Genomic DNA, 17,328 nt, shown 5'->3' with positions numbered 1-17,328 from the left:
AGCGTAACATTTCTGTCACACGCTTGAGGAATTCGGCCAATCACAACGCACTGGATAGCTGGCCAATCAGAGCATACCTCACTTTTCAGACCGATGAGCTTTGTAAAAATCGATGCGTTTCAGAAAGGCGGGGCATAGAGGAGAAACAATAATGTACAGTATGTGGAAAATAATGTGTTTTTTTAACCTTAACCCGCATAAACACATTTCATTACACCAAATACACAAAATAATGTTCGTTTTAGCAACATCATATGACCCCTTTAATAACAAAAAAAACAAAAGTTATATTTTTGGCAGCTGTAAAAGCCCTTTCACACCAAAAGTGAAATGAATAAGCCTCAGCCTGAAGGAAGTGCCTAAAGGAAGACAGGAGAGGTGTGAGTGAATAAATGGGAAAACAAAGTAACTTGCATTACTTATTTGAAAAAGTAACTCAGATATTTTGTTGTAACTGAAAAGTAATGCATTACATTACTTGTTGAAAAAAAATTAATCTGATTACGTAACTCATGTTACTTGTAATGCGTTACCCCCAACACTGATTACAATATTGCTTAGGTGATAAAAAAACTTGATCAATCGTTGAATTATTAGATGTTTAATGCACATGCAGGATAGTAATGCAACTAGTTGCTCTGTGAGTGTCGTCAATATTTCAATGGCCTGTTGTCAACTAGTTAAAATAAAGTATTCACTGATTGTGTGAGGAGTAAAGTCCAGTGTAATATAGGTTCAGTATAATGCCAGTATAATGTATAATGTCTTTTTTACTTTACAGGGTGAAAAGGGTGATATGGGAGTAGCTGGACCAATTGGGCCTCAAGGCATTCCTGTAAGTGCTGAACCAGGGCACACTTTAACATTTCAAATACTGTTTCCAAATAACCACATATAAGTGCATTCAAATGAAAAATGGACCATCAGTAACTTCCCTCCCCTATGCATTCAGGGTTTAGTAGGACCACCGGGATTAAAAGGAAACCGGGTAAGATTATAAATGCATTTGTAGAATATGTTATTGTGACTTTAAGGGACAATAACATGAGTCCACTTTCTTAAAATAAAGGGATGGATGATATTTCTAAACCAGCATGAATCTGCCAAACTTTTAAGCATTAGATACTGTCCATTATTTTAAAAAAACCTGTAGTTATTTAATTTGTTAAAATAACAATTATGCAATATTAGTTGTAATTGTTATAATTTTTAATTAATGAGACAAGCAGAAGCATGCTGGGTATAAGAAATTAGAATGGCTACTGCTTACTGCTAGAAAATATGTGTACATATACAGTGAGGTCTAAAAGTCTTAAAATAAGAAAATTTAAATCTAAAATGCTTAAACGTGAAAACACAAGTGTTATGCAGTAAATATCGAGTAAAATGTAATGTCTATACTATTTAATTATCATTAAATAGTCATTAATTAAATAAGAAAATGTGTGTGGTCATGTGACTTTTTGTACAGATTGAAGCATGCCCTTTCATTCTCAAATCATGATGAATGAAGCATCAGGATTTACACATGCACAAATGAAATTCAAGTTAAATTGATTCAATTAGTCATTGAAGTATTACATTTAAAAAATGCCACTGTATATGTTCACTGATCATGATTTACACATATATTCTTATTTCAGAACAGTATTTTTGGTAATCCTTATATACATATATTTATTTGCAATTATTCTCTTTGTTTTTGCAGTTCTTATTTTGTTAGTATATAGACACGTTTAGAGTATGTAAACACCTTTAAAGAGACAAAAATATATATTTTTGCATGATTAACAGAAAAACTGACGTATGATATAAATGGCTAAAGTTAAAATGTTCTGCAAAAGAGATATTATTATAAAAAGAATATGAATAGACCATTGCTTTTCTATGCTTTTCCTATGCTTTCATCCTCCTAGACTGAATGCCTCGATCCTATTAACACTAATTTCCTCAGTTAATGACTGAATGTTTCCCACCTTGAATGTCAGGACATGTCAGTGCTCCTCCCAGCATCCTCCACTGGCGATGTAGTAGTGAGCAGGACCAAATAACTCAAGTCTTGGATAATTGTGCTCAGTGGAAGGTGCTGTGGAGGACCTTTGGACACGGTGCTGTTTTTACTCTTGTCCTTTCCTTGTCTTCCTCTCTTTTTTTCCACAGGTCTTCCTATCCCCTTTTCCTCCCCCCGCACCTTGGCCTGTGTCCATGGCTCTTTTTGCTGAGTCGGGCCGGGTCGTCCTCTCTGTCCCCTTCTCACTCGCTGGCCTCCTCCTGCTCCTCCTGCATCCTAATGTTGTAGCCTGGGTTAATACTCCTCCTCTTCCTCACCTACTACTTTTGTTCATATCATTCACTGACCTCCCTACCAACCTGCATTCATTTTCTCCCAATTATTCTAATGCACAGAGTTCTTATTGTTCCACGAAAGCCTCATCTGGATCTCTTTTGAAAAGGCACATAACCAAGCAATGTGGGAAAAGGCATTATGTCAGTGCTGAGCTCATTTTGACATCCTGATGAGAGTATTTAGAAAAAAAACACTCCAGTCGGGAGCCAAAAGTTCAGAAACAGTCTTATAGAATCAGTATTTGTCAAACAGGATTAGAAAATGAGCTCCATGTTGATTCATGATGTAATTCCACTTTGATTTTTTTCTTCTTCCTCCATTAAGTGTTAGAATAACAGTCATGATGAGGGCTGTGCGGAATGTTAGAACTCTGTATCCTAGCTTGGATAGATCCCACTTTGGAAGACTTATAAAGCTTAAATGTAATAGTTTCCTCTGAAGAACCCTTCAATTCGCGTGCAGACTTGAGCATAAATCATGAAACACTCTAAAAGCAGATCTGGTTTTAAATAGTAATAAAGCATAGGGATGTTGATTAAACTGTTTTAGTGCCTCTTCAGTTTTGTAAATTAGCCTTTGTAATTATATTTCATTGACTCAAGAGTTCTATATGGAATCAATCACAGATTGTCTATTTATTGGAGACAACATTTGATGTCAAGATCGGGGAATAAAAACATAGTTCGTTCCATTCAGAAGTGATCACCCAATATGCCATTGACTTCAAAGGTTTAGATATGGGGCTAAAAAAAATAAATGTTGAGTAATCTTTTCAGGCACTTCTGGTTGGAATGACCCTACAATATAGATGCCATGAAGGCATTTATCATTTATCTGTTTAAAAGTTTGGGGTCAGTATATAGTTTTGTTTCTTTTGAAAGAAATTAATACTTTTATTCAGCAAGGACACATTAAATAAAAATAAATTATAGTAAAGTAACATTTATAATGTTACTAAATATTTCTGTTTTTTTATTAATATTTAATTCTATTTAATATTTAACTTTCTATTCAGCAAAGCATCCTGAAAAAAAATCATAAATCACAAAGAAATCATATTAGAATTATTCCTGAAGGATCATGTAACACTGAAGAATGATGCTGAAAATTCAACTTTGCATCACAGGAACCAATTACATTTTAAAATATGTTAAAACAGAAACAGTTATTATAAATAGTAATCATATTTTACAATATTGCTGTTTTACTGTGTTTTTAATCAAATTGATTTAGCCTTGAGACAAAACACTTCTTTCAAAAACTTTAAAAAAAAATCTTACCAACAAAATCAGTTCTTTTGAACTGTAGTGCATATGTAATTGAGACAAATAAAACTAAATACATATATAAATACATAGACTCCCAAGGACATGACCTTTACATAAGTCAATCAATTTTAATCTTATTTATTCTATTCTTGAGTTTAATAAATGTGCTTTTAGTATTTTTCCCTCATTTAAACTTTTTGCAAATAAAAAAGTCAAAGTGATATTAAAATTCTGTCACTTATATGGGTTATAATAATAATAATAATAATTGTAATGTATAAATATGTATTAAATATGTATTGTGAAAAGCGCTTTACACTGTCCAAATAAATGTGCATTAAATTAATCAAGTAAATGAAAGTCTGCACACTAACCACACTGGCTGATCTCCTTCTCCTTAACCCCTTCACTTACCCTCCTTAAATGATCCCACTACTCATCATAGCTCCATTCAGAAACACAGCTACTCTCAGAATGTCTTGTAGAGCATCTAAAGTCTCTTACAGTTATTCATAGTGATGGTGCTTTTCTTACTAGTACTGCTATAGTAGACTAGGAGGACTAAAGTCTGACTTTTTTGAATGCACTGTTGTTTGCAGGGGGAGAGGGGCAAGAAAGGCAACAGGGGGGCCAAAGGGGATAAGGGAGACCAAGGAGCCCCGGGATTAGATGCCCCGTGTCCCTTGGTATGTCTTTCGTTCAACGTGCAGCACTAAGGCAAAAGGAGACTTCCCGAAAGCCACGCCTCCTTATGTCTTTGTGTAATAAACACTAACAGATGCCCAGAAGAGTTCTGGTCGAAGTCTGTGAATTACAACGTATATACAACATAGAGACTCATATGTTACTCGCGCATTATATTAGAACTATTATAGATGGGGATTTGAATTAAAAATGACTAGGCACCAGAACTCTCAATGGGATGTTTGCTTTTCAGGAGTAAGACTGACAGGAATATGGTTCTGCTGAACACAGTAGGATGGAACCCCTAGTTCAGTAACTAAATGATGTGAGTTTCCAGCCCTGTGGATGCAGCAGGTCTCTTCCTGTCAGTCTCGGGTCCAGTGTGCTCTGGGCCAATCGGACGCTGGAACAGAGCGGCCAGTGTAGCTGGACAACAGGATGTTTATATGATTGATTTCATGAACAGGGTTTCCGAGGCTTTAAAGGAGAGAAAGGTGAACCGGGGCTGCCAGGCCTGGACGGGCTAGATGCCCCGTGTCCCGTGGTATGCTGCTGTCTATCCCTTTCCTTATTCCGCATGCTTCCTGCTTTCCTGAACCAGTCATGCTTTCTAATTGCATAATGCTTCAGCACAGCCCGATTAAAGTCCCTCTAAAGTCAATTCTGAGAATTGTTTCTAAATGCATTATAAATGTTACAAATGTATTGCTGAAACACATTACAAAGACTGTGAATTATGTAGTACTGCATAGTGGAGTTAGACCGTTAAACAGTTTTTCACCAATTCTGTGTTCAGGATTTTTTGGGCGGGGCTAAAACGGTGGCTTGATGACGCACTGGAGCCACCGATCATGGCCCCTCCCCAAACACTATAGTAACTGTCGATGACACACTGGCGCAAATATGTATGGCTTTGTAAATCCAATTAAGCTGCTAGGACTGCTGTGAATGGGTGCCGTCAGAATGAGAGTCCAAACAGCTGATAAAAACATCACAATAATCCACAAGTAATCCACATGACTCCAGTCCATCAGTTAATGTCTTATGAAGTGAAAAGCTGTTTTTTTTTTACTTTAAACAATCGCTTCGGGTTAAAATACTAGTCTATAAATCTATAATAATACTTCCTCCAGTGAAAAAGTCCATCCACTGTTGTCCTCTCACATCAAAATCCACAGACATATTTGTTTAGAACTGCTTTGTAATGTTTTTTCCTTGTAAACGATGCTTGATCTGTGTATATTTCTCTCCTGATTCAGACAACACAACTTTTTCACTGGCGAAAGCAATATTATGGATAGAGGACTCATTTTGTAGTTAATGATAGATTTGTTTCTTACAAACACTCAGATTTCACTTCACAAGACATTAATTGATGGACTGGAGTCGTGTGGTTTACTTGTGGATTATTGTGATGTTTTTAGCAGCTGTTTGGACTCATTCTGACGGCACCCATTCACTGCAGAGGATCCATTGGTGAGAAAGTGATTTCTGCAAATCTGTTTTGACGAGACAAACTCTACATTTTGGATGGCCACTATTTAAAAATGTTTCAAAACAATTAATTGATTTATATAATAAAATAATACAAATCTAACAGTTTGTTTTCACCAATACATAAGGTTTAACTTTCTAAATTTCTGTTGAATATGGATAACATATTTAGACTACTAGGATTGTTGCTACTAAACTAGTTGACTTTTTTAATGTTTAACATGACTGCATGCGTTCCATTTTCATTTCACTTATCTTTGTATTCAATATTCTTACACTAACCCACATTTTGTCAAAATAATCCTCCACTACATTTCACCACATCTGTTTCAGTCCAGTAAATTGTAGCATCCATGGGTCACCACAGATATCTGCATGAGAGAAAGTGTTTACTGGAAATGCATTGTTGCAAAAAGCAGGCATCTTGACTGGTCATTGTTTTCATGGATACCATTTAAATTGTCAAGAATGAGAACACTTTGAATTGAATGAAATATCCAAGTGCATACTGTAGATGGATAGATAGAATAGTATAATTATTATAAAATTATAATTTTAGTTGCCACTATGTGTTTATGTTTGTGTGCACGGACAGTCATCTATTGATTGATTGACTGATTGACTGCAGAGGGGAAATGGAAATGTATGTTTCAAAAGTGACTTTTGAAAGGATTATATATGCTATATGCGCATGGATACGGTTATGTCTCCCTTCTCAAGAAAATTACTAATTCTTACCGTTCTTCACCACTCCTCTTCTTTGTTTTAGGGTGATGATGGTTTGCCAGTACCAGGGTGTTGGAATAAAGTGAGTTCTATTGACTGATCATATCAACATTTTGGTTTTTAAATAATTGTGGCCATACCATCCTTACTATGATAACTCGTGCGCTGAATTTGTCATATGGAGGTATAGATTTAAAAGTGAATATATTAACAGTCATCTATAATAAGTTTAGAATGTGTAATCATAATGTAATACAAATTGGTTTAGAAATTATTTCGAGCATTACTCAATATAGAACTAAACATTTTCAGTCTGCTAATATGATACTTTATGATCAGTTGTTTAGAATATGATTTGAGATTTACTGTCGATTTAACATTTTAAGAATAACTCTATACCTCCATTTGCTCGGAAGGTGTGTGCTTGAAAATAACTCAATCTTTTTGCCTCTTGTTTTGCAGTGACATTAATTCCTGAGTGCCATGTGTGATTGTAAATAGAATATTTATTTTTGTACTTTTTTTGCCATTGATCTGTTATATCGATGGAAAATACAGCAAACCATAAAAATACTGGCAGGACTTTTGTACAGATGTTTATTTTTATTACTGGTAATGTTGTTTATGTAATGGACTTTATACTGTACCTATGCATTATGTCAAGATGTTTTTTTTTTATGGAGGAAGAAATATACTGTGGCAGCATATGCATGATATTTGTGCATTATGTTAACTGATAAGTGCCTATTAACTTATTGTATCATGGTGTTTTAATGTGTTGTGTCGGACCACGCTGCACTGATTAGTGGGGCTGGAGTTACAAATTGGCCTTGTGTGTAAGAGGAAACCCTTTGCTCTGAGATTAACATGTTCACACCACACCTAATGAGCTTACACTGTAACTGCATATGTTTACTGAACATTAAAATGACTTATTTCAAAGTCCATACTACATGCAGTAGAATTATCAAGTCAGTTGTTTTATATGAGTTTCAGTGCATACATTATGAACATTTGCACTGCATGGCTTAAGTGAGTTTTCTCCATATTCACCTGCCATTTTTTGCCAAATATATTATTGCAAATGGCTTTATGTAAAGAAAAGAATGACTTAAGTCCACACGCAGTGCTTTGCCTTGATGGGTTTCATGTAAATATGCCTAAACCTTGCCCTTTGAGCAGCTATTTTTTCTCTGTTTATTCTTATTTCTGGCAATTTAATAGCATAGTCGATAAATGTAATTTACATACTTAGGCAATTCATTTAGTCTTAATTTATCTCGTACATATTGCTGCTCACTGTCAAGCACATATCTGTGTTTGTTAATAAGCATCAGCACAACCATTCAAAAGTTTGGGGTCAGTCTTTTTTTTTTTTTTTTAGATAATAGTACTTAAGCAAGGATGCATTAAACTGATCAAAAGTGTAACTTTTTAAGCAGCAAATCAGCAAATTAGAATGATTTCTGAAGGATCATGTGACTGTGATGATGCTGAAAATGTAGCTTTGATCACAGGAATAAATTACATGCTTATACACTTATTTTAAATTGTAAAAAATATTTCACAATATTACTGTTTTTAAGGTATTTTGACTAAATAAATGCAGCCTTGGTGAACATAGAGTAAGTGACTCCTTTCAAAAATCTTACAGACTCCAAACTTTCGAATGGTAGTGTATGTCCCGTTTTACCTCATCCATAAGTAAAAATGAAGAATCACATGACATGCCATTTACATCATAATATGTTTATTCCCAACAAAATTATCAGGGTCATAAGAAGGCCCTTAGCTAAAATAGTTTTATTTGTTTTATGTTCATTCAGTGTTGAAGTGGATTGTGTAGGATTGCTGCTGCTTACATTGACAAGCTATTTGGGTTCCATTTTGCCACTTAATATCAAGTTAAGCATGGTTTGTAATCACGTGTCTATAAACATTTTATCTGTCTGTAATACCTCATACTAACATGTGCCTTAATGCTTTTACTCTGCCAAAGTACTTTTGAGACATGTCAACAATAATGTCGAAGCTATGCTGTCAACATGAGGAATATAAGATAATAAATGGCTGTAAAAAGCCAAAACGTTTTCAAACACGTCTTATTTATTCATATGTTCTCTCTTTGATTTGATATCCTAAGAAGATTCTCATTTTTTAACTCTTTGTTTGCATAGCTATGACATGACGTTTACACAGAGACTAAGAAAAATTAACACCCTCTGGATGTTTACATGCTGAAGTTGTGCTTGTTATTGTGATATGCATCTGACGAAAGTGTGAAAACTGCATCAGTGGGTTTCAGGATTGTGTTATGTTGTGTGAGGCCTTCTCCGTATGTCATTGCTGCAGATGTCCGCTACAAATATGTATGTTTCTTTTATTAAAAGGGTCAGAATCCGTTCCAGCTCGCCAAGAAGTAATCCTGCAGTGAGATCCACGAGCTTCTGGTTCGATTTCCTTCATAAGCAACACAAAAACTTGAAGAGATCTTGGGAGATCTTTGAGTTTGGGGGCTGTTTGAAGGGTTTAGTTTCCTGTATAAGCATCCAGTAGTACTGAAGGACTCCAGAGGGCAGCAGATGTGAGACTGGACTACAGAAAAGACGATAATGCAAGAAGTAGCCTGTCTGTTCTCCAAGTTTTACACCTTTTGCTTTCTCTTTTATATTGTTCACTATGTGAAAGAAACATTTTAGCACATTTCGTTCCTTGTTGCTGACGATGTTAAATAATGTTTGTGATCAGAGGATCCAGCGCAGCTCGTTGAACATGCAGATGTGGTCTGAGTGTCCTTGTGTTTCCAGACAAACCAAAGAAAGACAAAATCGTTGATGATTCCTGATTCTAACTATCACTGCCTTCTGTCGAGAGTTGCAGGTAGAATGTAACCTCACACTTCACTCCTACTCGCGTTTATTAGTAGTATTTAAAGGTGCAATGTGTAATATTTACATCGATCTATTGACAGAAATGCAATATAATATACATAACTATGTTTTCAGAGGTGTATAAAGACCTTACTTAATGGACCGTTATGTTTTCATTACCTTAGCTTGAGCAATTTATAGCTACATCTTCTTCTTCTTTACATTTTATTGGCGGTTGGCAAACCAACTGAAAGGTGCATTTACCGCCACCTACTGGACTGGAGTGTGGGTTATATCTACGTACACCGCGGGTCCCCTTACATGGAAGTTGCCACCATGTTTCTACAGTAGCCCTAAACGGACAAACTGCTCTACACAGCGCGTTTCGTCACTTTGTTGTTCTTGCGAATAAAACACTGACACACTGATGAACAAGTACATTAATATTCGCAATAATATCGATTTATAAAATAATTAAGTAAATATAATTCCTTAATTTACCTTTGTAAAGAACTCTCATTGCTCTCTGCTGTCTTTATCGACGACATCTTAGTCCTGTATCGGCCACCGTAGCTTCTCTAAAGGGAGGGGTGAGCGGGGGACTGAGCCGTTGGTTGCAATTCGCAACCTCACCACTAGATGCCGCTAAAATTTACACACTGCACCTTTAACATGGATGTGCATAACCGTCCTGCTTTGCATTATGCATACATGTATTACAGTACATTCATACAACATAATGTTGTGCTTGTACATAGCATAATGTTATAGTCTAGCTTTAAAAAGTGAGATTAGAATAAGTTGTACAGCTGAAAACAAAGTTGAAAACTAAATGTTACTTCACAAAAACAGTTTTCAAAAATTGCAACATGGGCATTTGATGGTGTTGCAACATGCATGCAACATTTCACTGCTGTAAACATAGATGCCAATGCTGACTCCATCTGTATATTTTGCCAACTCTTTGAAATGCAAATAACTTTGCAGTTTGTTTGGGTAAATCTAGTCGTACAGAACGGCTGTACTTTTCAGATTGTATTGGGGCAGCTAAAGCAACACATTGAAACCAGCAGTGACACATTGGGCGTTTAATTTATCATTGGTTCAACACACGTTCGAACTTCAGATAAACTATTTGTTTATATGAAGTGTTTATGCCTACAACTGAGTAGAGACAAAAAACATTTTTGACCCGAAAGCTAATTTTGGTTGTTATTATTACCAGAATCACAGAATATACAGTACTGCTATGGGATGACAACACCACATCAACCATAACAGGGTTTGTGAGGGAAAATAATCTTTAATTACTTTTAAAATTGTAATCTGGATTTTGATGTGGTGTCATATGTACCAGCCGCTATGTTTTTTTTAACCTAATGCAAGCATTCCTTATATTATACTTCGACTGTTTCAGAACAGATTGGTTGTATATAAACCCACTGTAAATGTAGAGTCTCATTAAATCTTCCATTATGTCTATTTTAATAGATTAAGGTGTTATCCAGATAACAAGATAATTAGTATTTAAATTAAATGAGTTTGCATTCAACTCATTAAAGCCTCCTATTTTCTCATCAGTACAGGTTATTGTTTTCATGGTAATCTGAATTAAATACTAAAAAATTATAACGTTAAAATGTGTTTATTTGAAACTTTGATTATTGGATTATAAATGACTGAAAATCTACTTTTATTTATTTTGAAGACTTAAAGTTGAATGATATATGTGTTAAAAAAATAGCATTTCGTAGTGATACACTCTTAAAAATAAAGGTTCTTCAGTGGGTTATCGGGGCACATTTTCACTGTTCAAAGGTCTTGACTATATGATATTCTGAAGATTTAGAATGCTCTTGATTGATTTCTAGGATCTTTAAATCACAAATAATCAGTGCATCAATTGTTTTTTAAAGAATTGGCATTAGGCTGTAAGTCATGCTGATTTATGGTGTCAGGCTGTAAAGCCCTTTATTTTTAAGTGTGTTGACGCCTGTATATTTACAGACATGCATTATTTTATGCCAGTAGGTACAGAATAATTCATATTTGCAACAAATTTCAGATTATAATAACTGCCAAAAAGAAGAGAAATACTTTTTAGTTGTTATATTCTCAAATTGGTTGCACGTGTATCACTCATTCTGGACCCACTCACATAATGCTAAATTTACAATGCTCAAAAAACAGGATGAATCTGATCTTATGCATTATACTATATTAGCATTGGGTGATTTTTTTTTTTTTTTACTTTAGGGCATGTTGTAGAGTGTTTTTCGTTTTATTGTACACAAGGCATCGTTTCTTTTTTCTCAGTATAATTTTGCACATTGAAGTGGGTGTGACTTTTTCCATGTTTTGAACAAGAATATAATATTTGTACTGTACATCAGGCGTTTTCTACACATTTCCCTTTTGACAAACATTGTGATCTTGTATTGTCCTTTGTACAGTGTACTCTTCAAATAACGTGTCACTCCAATATAAATATCCTGACTAGATTCAAATCTGCGACACAGCATTTAAAGGAATACAGTAGTTCACCCAAAAATTGAAGTTTCCAAGATGTAGACGAGTTTGTTACTTCATCATAAAAACAGATTTGGAGAAATGTAGCGTTACATCACTTGCTCAGCAATGGATCCTCTGCAGTGAATGGGTGCCAAGTCCAAACAGCTGATAAATACATCACAATAATCCACACGTAGGCTAATCCATTAGACTTCAGTCCATCAATTAATAATAATCCATAATTGTTGCTATTGTGATGTTTTATCATCTTTTTGGGCTCTCATTCTGACGGCACCCATTCACTGCAGAGGATCCATTGCTGGGCAAGTGATGTAATGCTACTAAATTTCTCCAAATCTGTTCTGATCTGTCTCTTCTACATCTTGGATGGCCTAAGAGTGAGTACATTTTTTTTGTAGAAAACTTTCATTTTTGGGTGAACTACTCCTTTAAATATTCACCTCTCCAGATAATCTTTTGATACAGCTTTTTTCTTTTGTAAGATATCTATGTAATGTATATATATATATATGTTTGAATAGTCAGTTATTTACCATAGTATAAATTGACCTTTAATGAGGAGTACCCTTTCAAAACAGCTGTCAAGTTCAGCTAGGAACATTAACCAAACTTGTCAGTTGTAGTTTTTGATGCCAGTTTATTCTTGGATCATTTGGATCTCTGCATCACTGCCTACGTGAGCACTGCTGTCTTTTAGAAGGAGTTTAGACTTTGTTCACCTGCTGCTCACAAACACATTTTTCTTTACATTTTTCATCAAGTGTGTTTCATACCGAGAACAAACATATTATCAAACATTTTGTGTGATATCTTTAATACTGTTGTTGTATGTAATTGAAAATGGATGAGGGCATTTATTTCTGTGCTTGTACGTGCAAATGCAAGATAAATTGCAACCACTTGCATGGTTATTATGCACCTACTTGTATACATTTACATTTAAAGTGGCAGTCTGACTAACATGTTACGGTCTGTTTGACTAAAGGTTGATTTTAGGGTTATGTTTATCTTTTCCCTTCTTTAAAATGTTCAAAATCAAGCATTGAATAAATATGTCAAAGTTCATTAAATTGCTGATTTAATATATGCTTCTAGAGAAACCAACATTATTATTTAAAGTTTTGTTAAGGTCTCTCTTTTTTCATAATGGAACAAACTTCTTATTTATTTCGTTTATTTCTTTTAGCACTGGGTTGTATTTAACCCAGCATTTTTTAGAGTGTATACTTTCCCTGGACAATAATAGTGTAAACATATTGTATTATTATTATTGTTATTAATAATAATTAATAGTTCCACAAAATTCAGTAGTCTGAACTGTCTTGTGTGATAAGGTCTTAAAATGTGTTTATTGGCCATGTGTGTGATCAGGAATTAGCCTACATATAAATATAAACTGATGAGAAAATGCCACAAACCATTATGATGTCTACTATTCTAACGTGCTTTATGAAACTTACACCAACCATTCAAAAGTGTGCTTGACCTTGACACAGGCTTTTCACAACGCAATGTAGGCTAATGTAAGTCTGTAATGTAATGTAAGTCTATGCTATATTAAACAAAGTTTGTACTTATTAACGTATCTGCAGAATGTCAAATGCTTTGACAGATGATAATCTGGCGCTGGCCAATGTTAAATTTATACTGACACCTACCGACGTGCACGCAGCGTCATTCGTATAGTGATCCATGATAATTTTTTTCTCGTGTGTATCCTAGAATGGGTAGTCTGCGTGATCACCCACATACAATAGCACTGGTAGGCTATTGCACAACATTCAGTGTCATCTGCCACTCAAATACAGATGTGCCACACACTGACGTCATGTTTGAAAAACATATAATAAACTTGTAAATACGTTTAATGGACATTTATTTAAAAATCACTAAATTCAGCTTTTTATTTAGGATTTTTGTGTTACAATTACAGCTGCCCAACTCATCTGCCAATCACAACAGGAGGCAACATACTACGACATGATCGTGCCAATGTCAGTGACACAGGACGCAGTCCATCGGCACATGTCACAAGTTTTACTGACACATACCACTTGAAAACCGGCTGTCCAAATGACACAGCTGAACTGTCCGATTTTCATTGGCATGTGTCAGTGGAGAGTGGCATGTGTCACTAAAAGTGTCACTAAAACTTGTGACACATGCCACTGAAAACCGGCTGTCCAAATGACACACAGCTGAACTGTCCGATTTTCTTTGGCATGTGTCAGTGGAGAGTGGCACGTGTCAGTAAAATTTGTGACATGTGCCGATGAACTGCGTCATGTGTCATTGACATTTGTCACATACATGTCGCAACTAAATCTATAGAGGATGCAATTGTGATGCGATATCATAAACAAATAGCCTAATTTAGTGATTTAAAAAAAAGTCAGTTAAACGTATTTGCAAGTCGGTTATACTTTCTCAAATATGTCTTGAGTTTATGGCACATCTGTTTTTTAGTGGCATGTGGACGCTGCATGCTCACCGGTAGGTGTCAGTACAAGTAACATTGGCCAGCGTAAGAATAACCCCAAAATTTTGACAGTTGAGGAAGATCCAAAGATGGTGTATTAGTTTGTGAGTTAGACGGCAGTGCATCTGCAAGCAACTAATCAGAGTCTAATATTGAAATTAATAAACCACAGATGATGTACAGTTGCACTTAGTCTACAATAACAACTACAAATACATGTAAAATACAGATATAATTTAAATATTTAGCAACTAGTTCTCATCTATGGCGTTAATATTTCAAAAATAATTTGATAGAAACTATGTAACAAGAAATTAAATATATTTCTAACTGTGAACAAGCATTTCTTCTGGAGATGCCTGAATGTTTTGTCAAAGCATTTGACTTTCTGCAGACACGTTAATAAGTACAAACTTTGTTTAATATAGCATCTAGACTTGCATTAAGTTGCAGACTTACATTACATTACAGACTTCAAGGTCAAGCACACTTTTGAATGGTTGGTGTAAGTTTCATAAAGCACGTTAGAATAGCAGACATCATAATGGTTTGTGGCATTTATATTTATATGTAGGCTAATTCCTGATTGGCAAGTATCAGTTAGTGGTGGCACATTTGATTAAGACGTTTCTTTTTTCTTTCTTTTTTTTTTGTTGTTATGGCCTCTGCATAGTCTCTATATTATTCTATAATTACAAATGATACAGCTGAACTGTCAAATCTATGCAAAAAATGAAAAAACGCGTATTTACGTATTTGAATGCATTGCACACAACTGGAACTGGCTACTGGAAATAAACTTACAATGAAAAATACACATTAAGGGGCCTCCCGGAAGCGTTTTTGGAACCACATGCCTCGAGTAAGCAAGGTTTGGGGTTAATCAACCGAAAGTTCAGGGTTTAGCTGACGGTAAGTAACATTGGCCAGCATAAGAATAACCCAAAAATTCCGCAATGTAATAAATCGTATGCTTGACTACAACATACTGTTAATTAATTCAATATCGTTCTGCCGTTAAGTGCGTGTGTCACGCAATCTACATTATGCAGCGACACGCACCGTGGCAACTGACACAAGACGCAGTCCATTGACATGTCACAGGTTTTAGTGACACATGCCACTGAAAACCGGAAGTGTCACTGAGCATAGCGGCATGTGCCAATGGCATCTGTGCGTCAGATGTCATGTCACTTAATGTTAAAAAAGATGTTTTATTGAACTTGTTCTAACTTAACTTGTCTTAAGACACAGAATAGCTTATATTAATTTTGCCAAACAAGAACTTCGTGACAGTACCTTGGTTTTTTCTTCTTCTGTAATTCAACGGCACGTTGTCAATTATTCCTTCCTTGTAGGCTATTATTATTATTATTATTATTATTATTATTATTATGCAAATATGAAGTTGACGATGCTGATTAGCCATCTCTGCAGTAGGAGAGAAATGCACCTTTCATATAGGCCTACAGCATTGCAAACGCTGCAGCCTGTTCATTATCAGAATAAAACAGTCAACCAAACATATAGATACACTATAGAATCTAGATACACTGCTTAATTAAAACAGCCCTTAGTTCAATCCGTTCCGTTCAGCCTGAGCTCGGGCCAAGCACATATTTACTCATGTGAAGAGGACGATTTTTCATGTGAAGACCATGATTTTTTTTTTGGAAAGCGGGTTAAGTACAAAGCCTGGTTTACATAGGCCTAATAAATAGCCAACATTGTGAATATGGAAACATTTGGATTCGTGCCAAATGAGAGAGTAAGAAAGAGGATTATAGGGCCAAACAATAAAAAAAAAAAAATCTCCAGAATAAAGTCATTAGCCTATAATGCTAGATTAAACTCATTAAATATCCAGAAAAATGTAGAAATAATTGTTTGTGGTTAGTAATATACATGTATAAAATGTATGCAGTACATGGATAATTGTGCATGAATCTATTAATAATTTTGAGTCTAATATCATCCCATAGTGCAGGACACTATAGTTCATGTAAGTGAGGATAGCAAAATGAAGTAAACTGTGACATATTATACCCAAAAATTCTTCATACAGTGGACTACCAATAAAATGGATAAAAATGTGCTATAAAATTATTCAGACACTTTGACCTGACGATGTTTTGCTTAAGTGTGTCAACAATTCTGTGTTTTTCTGTCAATATGGGGTGCTGTGTGTACATTAATGAGGAAAAAAAATTAACTTAAATGATTTTAGCAAATGGCTGCAATATAACAAAGAGTGAAAAATTGAAGGGGGTCTGAATACTTTCCGTACCCACTGTATATACATTTTTAAATAATATTTTTAAAGGAAATGTATTTATAATTTTGAATTATTTTAAATTGTTATTTAGTTGTTAATGTTTCTTTTTACAAATACATTTTATACAGTTTTAATTAGAAGCATGATTAAAAACAATTTTGAAAATAACATACATTGTTCTGTGTATCTGTGCGCTTGAAAGTTTGTGAACCCTTTAGAATTTTCTATATTTCTGCAAAACATAATCAGATTTTCAGAAATCAGTCCTGGAAATAGACAAAGCTAACCCAATCAAACAAATAAGACAAAAATATTTTCTTTTTCATTTATTTATTGAGAAAAATTGTCCAGTGTTACATATCTGTGCGGTGCAAAAGTATGTGAATCTCTAGGATCAGCAGTTAATTTGAAGGTGAAATTAAGAGTCCATCTGTTCAGAGGTGTTTTCATTCAGTGAAATGACTATCAGGTGTCATTGCCTGCCCTGTTTTATTTAAAGAACAGGGATCTATCAAAGTCTAATCATGTTTGTGGAAGTGATTCATGACATGAACAAAGGAGATCGCTGAAGACCTCAGAAAAATAGTTGTTGTTGATCATTATGTTGGAAAAGGTTACAAAAGCATCTCTAAAAAGTTTGGACTCCACAAATC

At 34.9% G+C, this 17,328-nt stretch overlaps 1 protein-coding gene across 1 annotated transcript in view; it reads left to right on the top strand.

The window, feature by feature from the left end:
• The window catches only part of LOC107699278 (collagen alpha-1(XIII) chain-like), a 103,897-nt gene extending 95,974 nt beyond the window's left edge, over nucleotides 1–7,923 (top strand). Inside the window, exons 34-38 of the mRNA XM_016500490.1 lie at nucleotides 782–835; nucleotides 953–988; nucleotides 4,215–4,301; nucleotides 6,563–6,601; nucleotides 6,982–7,923. Coding sequence (XP_016355976.1) covers nucleotides 782–835; nucleotides 953–988; nucleotides 4,215–4,301; nucleotides 6,563–6,601; nucleotides 6,982–6,984 — 219 coding nt within the window. The 3' untranslated portion in view covers nucleotides 6,985–7,923. The remainder of the gene's footprint in view (nucleotides 1–781; nucleotides 836–952; nucleotides 989–4,214; nucleotides 4,302–6,562; nucleotides 6,602–6,981) is intronic.
• The last annotated feature ends 9,405 nt before the right edge of the window (nucleotides 7,924–17,328 follow it).

The sequence above is a fragment of the Sinocyclocheilus anshuiensis genome, unplaced genomic scaffold, assembly GCF_001515605.1.
Source record: "Sinocyclocheilus anshuiensis isolate Anshui unplaced genomic scaffold, SAMN03320099.WGS_v1.1 scaffold450, whole genome shotgun sequence".
NCBI classification, from domain to species: domain Eukaryota; kingdom Metazoa; phylum Chordata; class Actinopteri; order Cypriniformes; family Cyprinidae; genus Sinocyclocheilus; species Sinocyclocheilus anshuiensis.
Note: the sequence above shows the minus strand (reverse complement) of the source record. Positions and strands in the feature narration are given on the sequence as shown.